Source organism: Spinacia oleracea, chromosome 6, assembly GCF_020520425.1.
Source record: "Spinacia oleracea cultivar Varoflay chromosome 6, BTI_SOV_V1, whole genome shotgun sequence".
Classification (NCBI taxonomy): Eukaryota; Viridiplantae; Streptophyta; class Magnoliopsida; order Caryophyllales; family Amaranthaceae; genus Spinacia; species Spinacia oleracea.
The window spans coordinates 132,924,243-132,933,992 of NC_079492.1; the positions used below are offsets into that span (position 1 = coordinate 132,924,243).

At 34.3% G+C, this 9,750-nt stretch overlaps 1 protein-coding gene and 1 long non-coding RNA gene across 2 annotated transcripts; both read right to left on the bottom strand.

Moving 5' to 3' along the window:
- Positions 1 to 1,467: 1,467 nt before the first annotated feature.
- LOC110785878 (40S ribosomal protein S3a) lies at positions 1,468 to 3,848 on the bottom strand. Its single transcript, XM_021990394.2, has 7 exons — positions 3,715 to 3,848; positions 3,575 to 3,622; positions 3,364 to 3,469; positions 2,431 to 2,568; positions 2,157 to 2,342; positions 1,864 to 2,064; positions 1,468 to 1,743 (listed from the first exon to the last, which is right to left on the bottom strand). The coding sequence occupies exons 1-7, from the start codon at positions 3,723 to 3,725 to the stop codon at positions 1,645 to 1,647; spliced, it is 789 nt and encodes a 262-aa protein (XP_021846086.1). The 5' UTR covers positions 3,726 to 3,848; the 3' UTR covers positions 1,468 to 1,644.
- Positions 3,849 to 5,150: 1,302 nt separating this feature from the next.
- LOC110794141 (uncharacterized) lies at positions 5,151 to 8,572 on the bottom strand. The gene is made up of 4 exons (XR_002534943.2): positions 8,499 to 8,572; positions 8,341 to 8,411; positions 8,178 to 8,245; positions 5,151 to 5,312 (listed from the first exon to the last, which is right to left on the bottom strand). It is a non-coding gene; the product is annotated as an uncharacterized lncRNA (long non-coding RNA).
- Positions 8,573 to 9,750: the final 1,178 nt, after the last annotated feature.

Genomic DNA, 9,750 nt, shown 5'->3' on the forward strand with positions numbered 1-9,750 from the left:
CCACCTTAACTAATACAAATTAAAAAAAAAAAAAAAGCCACCACCATTATAATCCTTCATGTCATTTAAGTGGTCACTGTACGCAAAGGTTTCCTCGGGCCGGAGGCGTGCAAAGGTTTTCTCGGGTCGGGTGAAGATTGGCCCTCGAGTGCAAAGGCAGAAGGGAGCTTGACTGCAAAACCCACCCGTCGAGCAGGGACGAAAGTCAACCTTAGAGATCCGACGGTGCCGAGTAGAAGGGTCGTCACTCAACGGATAAAAGTTACTCTAGGGATAACAGGCTGATCTTTTCCAAGAGTTCACATCGACGGGAAGGTTTGACACCTCGATGTCGGCTTTTCGCCACCTGGGGTTGTAGTATGTTCCAGGGGTTGGGTTGTTGTTACGTGAGCAGCTCAGATAACTTCAACATCATACTAAGGCCAACTTTAAAAAGAACTCCAAAATTTAATAACAGACATGCTGAAATATTCGATAGTTTTACTCAGTGAAAATTCCATCTCTTAAAAGGTTACACCAAGGTAAAGGGACATAAGAAGTTTAACAATATATGATACGTAAACACATTTTGTAAATGCAGTTTCCAATTTTTATCCTATAATGACCGAGATTATCTTTTAACAGATCAAAGCTACAGTTGAAGGAAATGAAAAAGTGTAACCAGTATATCATAAAGAACATGATCTAAAGCTAACTTGCAGACATATTTGTTATGGAAAGGGGTATTAACAACATAACTTCATGGCTTCATGCAAGTATATGAGATAACTGCGTGAAACTAATTACAAAAGCTATCTACATGAGACAATTAATTAACATGATCAAAACATGTGATGAGACATTAAGCTAGTCATTAATCTGATACAAATGCTTAATCAGAAAGGCAGGTATACGTCTAAGGGAATTGGAGTTATCTACTAAACGGATGCTAGACAATCACATTCACATCAATCGTAAGTTCATAACATTAGGTTCAAAATCAGCTACCAATTAAGTGTACTGAGACTGAAACTTGTAAGTGTAGTATATGATTTGAATAGCAAAGTCCAAGAGGATTTTAGGCTAATTATGATAAATGAGAATAACCCTTTGGGAATATTACATGTTTACAAAAACAAAAGAGTAATAAAAGAATGAGATCATGAGATCGACCGAGGGCCGGACTATGACTCATTTGGCTCATATCTGACAGTATTCTACGCCTTCAGACCTACCAACAGCCCACTAAACTCAATTCTTCTGTTTCTTTTGCCAACATGAAACCCTCAACTTCTCTCTCAGGTCTAATTCTAAATAATGGATTTAAACTACACTGATATCCCTAGGATTGCTCATCAATAGTAAAATAATACTAATAATTAATAAAAGTTTATCAATAATTAATAACTAATAAATTTATAATAACAAGAAATTATCAGGGGAAATCAATTTCAGTAAATATTTGAGATAGTGGTGGGATGATATCAGTAGGAAAAGAAAGCAATCAGACACAATTAAGTTTCTCCAGCAAAATATCAACTTACAACTCCTTTTAACAGAAAGTAATCACTGCAAAACTGCTATTAATTCAATCTCAACATCAAAAAAAGTTTGCTAAACAGAGTATATTTAACTAGAACACTGACAACATGAAGCAGATTTTGCTTAGGCACCAACAACTTCTGTGGCCTCACCCTCAACAACGGCTTCCTCAGCTGGCCTGTCTAATTTTACACCTACATCCTCAGAGTAGTCACCGTGAACCTACATTAAGGAAATCAGACGAATCAATTTTGGAATGAGAATTAAAGTAACCAACCTAAATACAAACCAATGATTAACTTGACTAAGTAGACAGATAAAACCATTACTCCAATAATTTACCTCCATCAATTTTCCAAGATCAAACTTCGGTGCCTTGAGGATCTTGACCTTCCTGATGTACACATTTTGAAGTGGGTAGATGCCCATGGTGGCCTTCTCAATCTCCTTTCCAATAGATTCCGGGATGAACTTTGCAACAAGTTCCTTAAGATCACAAGAGCTAGCCTGGTTGACCATGATCTCACGCATCTTACGGCGGATCTGCGAAGAAGAATGCACAACTCCGTTCTTGAATCTCCAGCTAAATAACAGAATTGTACAAAATGGTGCCACAATCAGAGAGGAGCACAAACCTGGCGGATCTGGCTCGACTGAGCATAGGTGGTCCTCTTCACCTGGTTGGGACGCCTCTTGGTGAATGCAATGCAAAACATACGTAGGGTAAAGTTGTCAGTGGTCTTGACGTCAACATGAGCTTCGATCAAAGTCTGCCACTTTCTAACCAAGGACCTCAACTTATCGGTTGTGAAGTCCATACCCTAAATAACAAAGTAATCATTTCACATTAGCATCCGCTACAATAAAAATAAATTTACAGGTTAACAGAATTAGATGGTACAAACATACCCAGAAGTTAGTGAGCACATTACGGCCCTGAACATCCTCTGCTCTCAGACGGATCTTCCTGAAGAATTGATCCTCGTCGTTTTGAAGATCAGCCAATGAGATCTCAAAAACTCTATGCTTAAGTCCCTCAGATGCAATCTAAAATTACAAAAATCACAGTTAATTCATCACAAAATCAATCAAATACTACCAACAAACAAAAACAGTTAGTTCACCATAAAATCAATACACTACTACCTACAAACCTATACAACTAGAAAAGCATTGTCACTGAACAACCCAGATAACATATACATATGTGACAGAATTCTACACCGCATCTCACACAATGTACCAAACACAAATAAAAGCAGAAAAAACAAAATTATTATTATCTCCCCATATGACAAAGTACAACTGATGCAAATAAATTATCAATTAACATATGTTAACCAACATTCCTTACCCTAAATTTATACACAAAATCAAATTAACCCTAAATTTATACACCAAATCAAATTAACCCTATATTAGTTTTGACATTGGAATTACATAATAACACATGAAGAACCGAGCCAATCAAAGACTTAATGTGAATTTGAGTATTTGAATAACTCAGTGTTGTACTACATTGAAACTGATTAATAATCTAAATTGAAACTATAGTTACCAACAGCATCGATTACAAGGTAAAAAATCATTCCAATTACAGCCCACTGGGTTAGCTACATATAATATATTTTATAATAAACTACCTTTACATATTTTCGGCGCTCACAATCATACAACAAATTGAACTTAAGCAAACAACTCGACATAGAAAAACAGATACCTAACAGATATATCATTGTTCATTTAGAATGGTCAAGCATCGTCATTGCTAATTACAAATTAATTAACTTTTAATACCTAATCAATATTATATTGCAACAGGAAGAGAGAGAAAGGGCGAACCTTGGTACCCTGAGTACGGGTAACTAGGGTTTTGCAAACACTCCTGGTGTTGAAGATTGAAGGTGCCTTGACGTCATACCAATCCTTCTTGGCAAATGGATCGGACCTATATCAGAAAAATACCCAAATCAAAATTCATCGTATTTCGAAAATACATAAAATCTAAAATCGAAAGAGGACGAATTGAAAAATTAGGGTTTGTTGAACTTACGCCTTCTTCTTGCCTCCCTTCTTTCCTTTGGAAATCCTCTTGTTCTTCCTGCAAAAACAATCAACAACCAGATTATCAGAGTGAGCTTCAGTACAACGATAGAGGAAATGTAGGAGAAAGAACAAGAAGCGACAGGATACCCGACGGCCATGGTGAATGAGTGAAGGTTTGAGATTTCGGCTGCGCGCTCTCTCCCTCTCTACTTGTATGTGCGACTGTGACTACCAAAGTTCAGAGAAAAAAACCCTAAACGCTTCTTTATTTTATCGGGCCTTCTTTCATTGGGCTTTTAAGAAATAGGGGAAAAACGTAGAATTCAGCCTGTTCTGTTTTCACCTTTTGGTAATTTTTTCCCCATTTTCCCGTATATACTTTCCGTATTTAAAAAAGAGATACATTTTGACTGATATATAATTTTAAGACTAGGTTAGGTCCTGTGCAACGCTCGGATGAGACTAAATAATTTGTTTTCTCTAATCTGACTAATTTATTTAAAATAACTTTTTAATTAAAAAAAATCATACTTCCGCCGTTCAGGAAATATCTCTCTAACCGTTATGGGAGGACAATCTCAATCTTGTGATCTTGAGGTTAGACTTCGTTTAATAGGTGATTTCTTGAGCGTTGCCGTTATAGGCTCCTTTTACGGTGCGACGCTTGACCGTCAAAGTAACCAGTTCTCAAACAAGTAATCTCAAATCACTCATGTATTGAGGATTAGTGTCTAATAATGTAATGAAATTTACTTATGACAGATTTTCATCTCTTACAGTAAAGTTTCATAGGTCTTTCCGATACTAATCTTCTCAAGTAAGTATCTATGCAAATGATTGCGACATTGCCATGTCCACATAGTTCAAGAAACAGAACTACTAGTCATCTTGCATTCTAGTCGTCTAGCGTTTTCTATGCGTCCACCTTTGTAGAAAACTTCCGACCAGGGATCATTTTCAACTTTTGACATTCAAGTTCACTTGATAGACATTTCTTAGTCAAAGGAATGGTCATGACAGTCTATCTTGAATATATTGTCAAATTGTAAGGACTCATCATTTAATACTAAACCAAGATTAAATGGAATATGAAAATACATTTCATATATGATAAATGTTCAACCCAGTGTTTTACAGCCATGGGCCTCGAACTCATATTTAAAACAATTAATGGAATTCAAAACTATGTTTGACTGCCAGTGCCACAATGTGAGTCTTGTATTTCATTTATTGCATAGGTTTAGTTATCATGCTTTGCCAATCTTAATATCCTTTTTCATCGAATGTCTTTCGAGATATGATGATAAGATATTTTGAGTATGTTTATTTTGTGATCTAGTCTTTCTTGCTTCAATAGTGGTTCTACGCATTTTGCAATGAAGAACCATCAAGTCAGAAGACATGTGATCTACCCAAGTTCAGTGAATAACTCTTTGACATAAACAACTCTGTTTTATTGCTTCTCAGGCAATAAGTGCTTTTACTTCCACTGTTATTATAACAGCCCGCTCTTAACGAGCTGCTAATTAGAATTACTTAATAGCATTAATCAAACTTAGCTCTTAACCCACAAGGAATTAATCCATAATATTCAATAACTCTTCATATTTAACTTTAATAATATTCACACAAAAACTATTACAACCTTCTATATGAAATTCAGCTAGCATATATCTCTTTTTGCATTCGCGATCCCTGATTCAACTTCCAGCATTAACTAACCCTGCAAAATCACGAATAGGAATCTGCCCCCACCAGGACAGGTTCAAAGAACAAAGTCAGGGAAATTGAGTACACATTGCCCAACCAGAAACTCATTTTACTGGCTTAAAACATAATTTCGTGAGTTATTTATTCCAAAGATAAAACCGATTCAATACGAATCAAATCATATTCAAATTAAGCTCAGTAATCAAATTGCAATAATTTAAAGGACTTGAAACATTGAACAAAACTTTGATGTTCATAACTAATAAATAAATCAAGCAAGGGCTTGGACTTAATCACCAGGTGATTCCCAAAGATCGTAAGATTTATATTTTCAGAAGTCCTCAAATCCATTTTTCAACGTAACTAATCTCATATGCTTTGAAAATGAATCCATCACAAATTCTCAACTCGTATCTCAGAGTCTACCTGAGCTTAAACAACTAACACAACTTAACTAAGACTAAGTCTCCGCTTCTCGATATAACATGAAGAAAATCTGTGGTTGTGAGCCTCACATCCAAATCACACATATACATTCCTTTGGAAATAATAAACTCAAATACGATTTGCTCTCGATCATATATTTTGGAAATAAAGTCAAATAGTAATATCAAAAATGTATTTCTTAGAAATCCTTGATAATCCAAAGCTTGCACAAAAGCAAAGATTTAAGAGATATTTGCTTTCCCTAGAAAATCATTTACATTATCAAATCACACACAATGACAAGTCTCACATTATTTGCTACTTCTAGCATAAAGCATAATCAAACATATTTTATCTTTTAAACATATATATAAATCGGGGAAGAGAACACGAATAGAGACGGGTTGAATAACCACTGTCTCCAAACTTTTAGGGGTCGTCACCCACCTTTTTACATATGCTTGCAAGACTTTTAGGACATGTCCCCACACAGATGTACATATGTACATTTACACAGATGCACAAATGTGCATATACACAGATCACACACAAATACACAAATGTTGTTCATGGCCGTTGTTAACGGCTTCTTCCCCACTAAAACACATTTGAAAACTTATCCAATAAATTTAGGAAATATATATAATCACACTTACTCAAAGTCGTGTGTCACAACAAAACCTCATCTGAAATCATAAACACAATTGAAAATCTTGGCACAAACCATACTTATACAAAGTGATAAATTTGTCCAAAATATTTGCTTAAAGATCATAATGTATTACTCATAGCTTTTCACAAATTCCGTACACACGATTCTTGAAAAACAATTTTAACATAGTATATATATAAGGTTTATATTCTTAACGACACTCTCGAATACAGATACTTCAAGGCAAATCGTATTTCTTAAGCTTATCATAAATCATATTCTCCAGCTCAAATTTCCAATTCACTATTAATCCATCGAAATCCTTAATCTGAATTACACAATTGCGCATTCAATTTGATATGTGACACAAAGATCACACCTCCAAACCATTAGCTTATAATCACAATAGCATAATAAGCTCATATCCTTTTAATGCGTAACCTTCATAACTCCAAGTATAATAACCCAAAATCTCCCTTATAAGTAACTCCAGATGCATATAGGTTATACCCAAGTTAGCTTAATAGCTCAATTAAGACTAGTGAACTTAATTTTCTCTTGATCGTACGTGGTTACAGACCCAACACTGTAATTTAGATCTTAAAATTAATTCTCATTAAGAATAAAGTATAAAATGATGTATAAATACACATTCTAATCGTATCAAAATATATATCATTTATATTATTTCATCTTAGTCAAAGAATAATCTTGGTCTTTTAAATTCAAACATACTCTTTACAGAAACCATATAAAGATCTCAAATAAAATAATTTAATAAACGACGAGCTTCACAACTCGATAAAGGATAACTTGGTAAATATAGGCCATAAATCATAATTCGGAAAATCAAAATACATTATATGTTGAGTTGCTCAAAACTTGATTTTTAGAAGAATAAATTAGTTTATTTTCATGGTTACCCAATTCATAAAACTTATTTCAAAAAGCCCTTTTCCGTTGTAACCAATCCTTATCGTCATATCCGAGTTAAAATTATACAATAACTAGTATGTTGGTAAAACTACCGTTTAGTGATAACGTTAACTATAACATAAAGAAAGTAATTATTTCATAAAGATAATTTATAGATCTTATTATAAAATTATATCGCTCAAATAATAGTTCAAGAAAAACAAAAGAATACAAAGGAAATATGTCTGTTGCTTACGATTCAAACGATAGTTCTTGCTAAACCTTATTAATCCAAACAAAGGTTAATATATATATGAGTCACACTCATAGTTCTCTGTACTCCGTACCTTATTTCAAAATTTGTCATATCTATAACTTGATTACCCAGAATGATATTCAATTGTATTTCTCGAAATGTACTAAATATAAGGAAGCTAACATAAGCCGACTTAGAGTATGGAATTCCGATCACAATACAACCCATTTCATTCTTAACAAGTATATGTATCTTTACAAATCTCACATTGGTCACATTCTCCAAATACGTAACCAAATTTTAATAAATCTTGCTACCAAATCTTCACAAGTCTCACAATCGAATTGGCACAAGTCTCATGTTCAAATCTATCAAAATACCTCACAATCAAAATTTCAAGTCTCAAAAATCGAGATTTCACAATCCACATGTTTAAATCAATTGGGATATATAAATTAAAAACACAAATTATTAAACTCACTTAAATTCTAAAAATGTTCATATTCACATCATATTTGGGCTTTCCAAATCACAATAGTATAAGTAAAACTTAAATCAAAATTCATATTGTTATACGTAAATCACATTCTTAAAGTAAAGATAATTAGCACAAGCCATAAATTTTCATCAAAGTGGATGGACAATGTGTACCTTAATTGTGGGGTGATATCTCCTCAACTATGGCTCACGAATCAGAGATTTCTTCACTAACACTTTCCCTTAATTTAATACCAACATAATATAAGAATTTGACAAGAAATATCCCAAGAATAAGGTACTAATTCAACCCAAGTTACAGCCCTAGCAGATTTACCTTAGCTGGTGGGTTTGGCTTCGGTTGGCTTGGTTTCCCTTGGTTTTTCCACAAACGATTGCTTACCCAATCTGCACAAATAGGTAAAGAACAATTTCCTAAAGTTTCATGCAAAAATTCAGAAGGAAAAGGGACGAAAATTGGAGGTGAAACCTCACCTGGAACACGCCAGAACTGGCGAGACAGAAGGAGAGGAGGGAAGAGCTCTGGGCAGAGGGTTTCTGGACTTTTCTGGGGTGGAGAAAACTATGAGAGGTTTCTCTGTATTTATAGGAAGGGTGGGTGTAGGTAGTTTTGTAATTTCTCATTCTTAGGGGGGTCAATTTGGTCATTTCCCAAGGTGGGTCTGCTGCAGAATACTGCTGGAAGTATCTATGTTTAAGCTTTACTTAATGGGTGATTAGGAGGATAGAATACCTTGATTAATACCCTAATATGTCACATGTATTCCCCAAATAGTTCCCATTAAAATTAATTTCATTAATTAGGTGCTTGAATGTGTTTTTCGGGAATTACCGTATTACCCCAAGTGTCAATATCAGAGTTCCCAATATTGTTTTCAATTCTTCAATTCTCATAAAAAAAAACCCTAGAATACGGATCCAAATTGAGTGATTTTTGTGCCTAAATTCATCTACGAAAAGAGATCTACAACTTCTATTCAGAAACAAGAAGCGGAAAATAAGCACAAGATCTTCAAAACATGGAAAATAGAAGCTGGTGCTGAAAGCAACAACTGCAGTAGCAGCGACAAGAAGAGGGGTTATCTCCTACAATAATGCTCCAAATTGATTGATTCTTGAACCTAAACTGGATAGTTTTTCAAGGGCTACAACTTTCATGCAGAAAGAATTTGCTAAACATGAGCGAAAGATGGATTAATTTCATCAAACAAGAACGACGTTCGAGAAGGAGAAGATGAGATGGGTTTTTTTTTTTTTTGGTCTTCTAATTGGGTTCACAAATGAAGGAACTCACTCCTTAAAAAAAATGGAACATGGAGGAGTTGACAACAATAAGGTTTGTGTGTCTTCCTCTTTGGTTGACACATATGCAAGAGGAGGGAGGAAGGATGACTAAGACTCAAGGCTAAATTAGTCTTTTGCATTAACCCAAAATAATAAGATTTAATAAAATACCAAATATCTTTAAAACACTAATAAATATTTATCTTAAATTTATATTCCTTAAACCCATTTTCTCAAATTCTTTAAGACACATATTTAAGCTATATAGTTAAACTAATAAATATTATTATCAATTAATTAAGAGCTGCTTTAAAAACAAGCTATTACAGTTATAGTTGCTAGTGATGCTTTGTTTTGATTTACTTATCCAAACAGTTAGTTGTGTTATGATCATAACACACCTCTATGTCAAACTGATGTCTGGACCACTGCTCAGTACATG

What these genes read in the sequence shown, in the direction of transcription:
- LOC110785878 (XM_021990394.2), bottom strand. An exon ending in AAGGGAGGCAAGAAGAAGGC is followed by an intron (nt 3,470 to 3,574) that starts GTAAGTTCAACA and finishes TTTCTGATATAG; the next exon opens with GTCCGATCCATTTGCCAAGA. An exon ending in ATGTGCTCACTAACTTCTGG is followed by an intron (nt 2,343 to 2,430) that starts GTATGTTTGTAC and finishes TTTGTTATTTAG; the next exon opens with GGTATGGACTTCACAACCGA.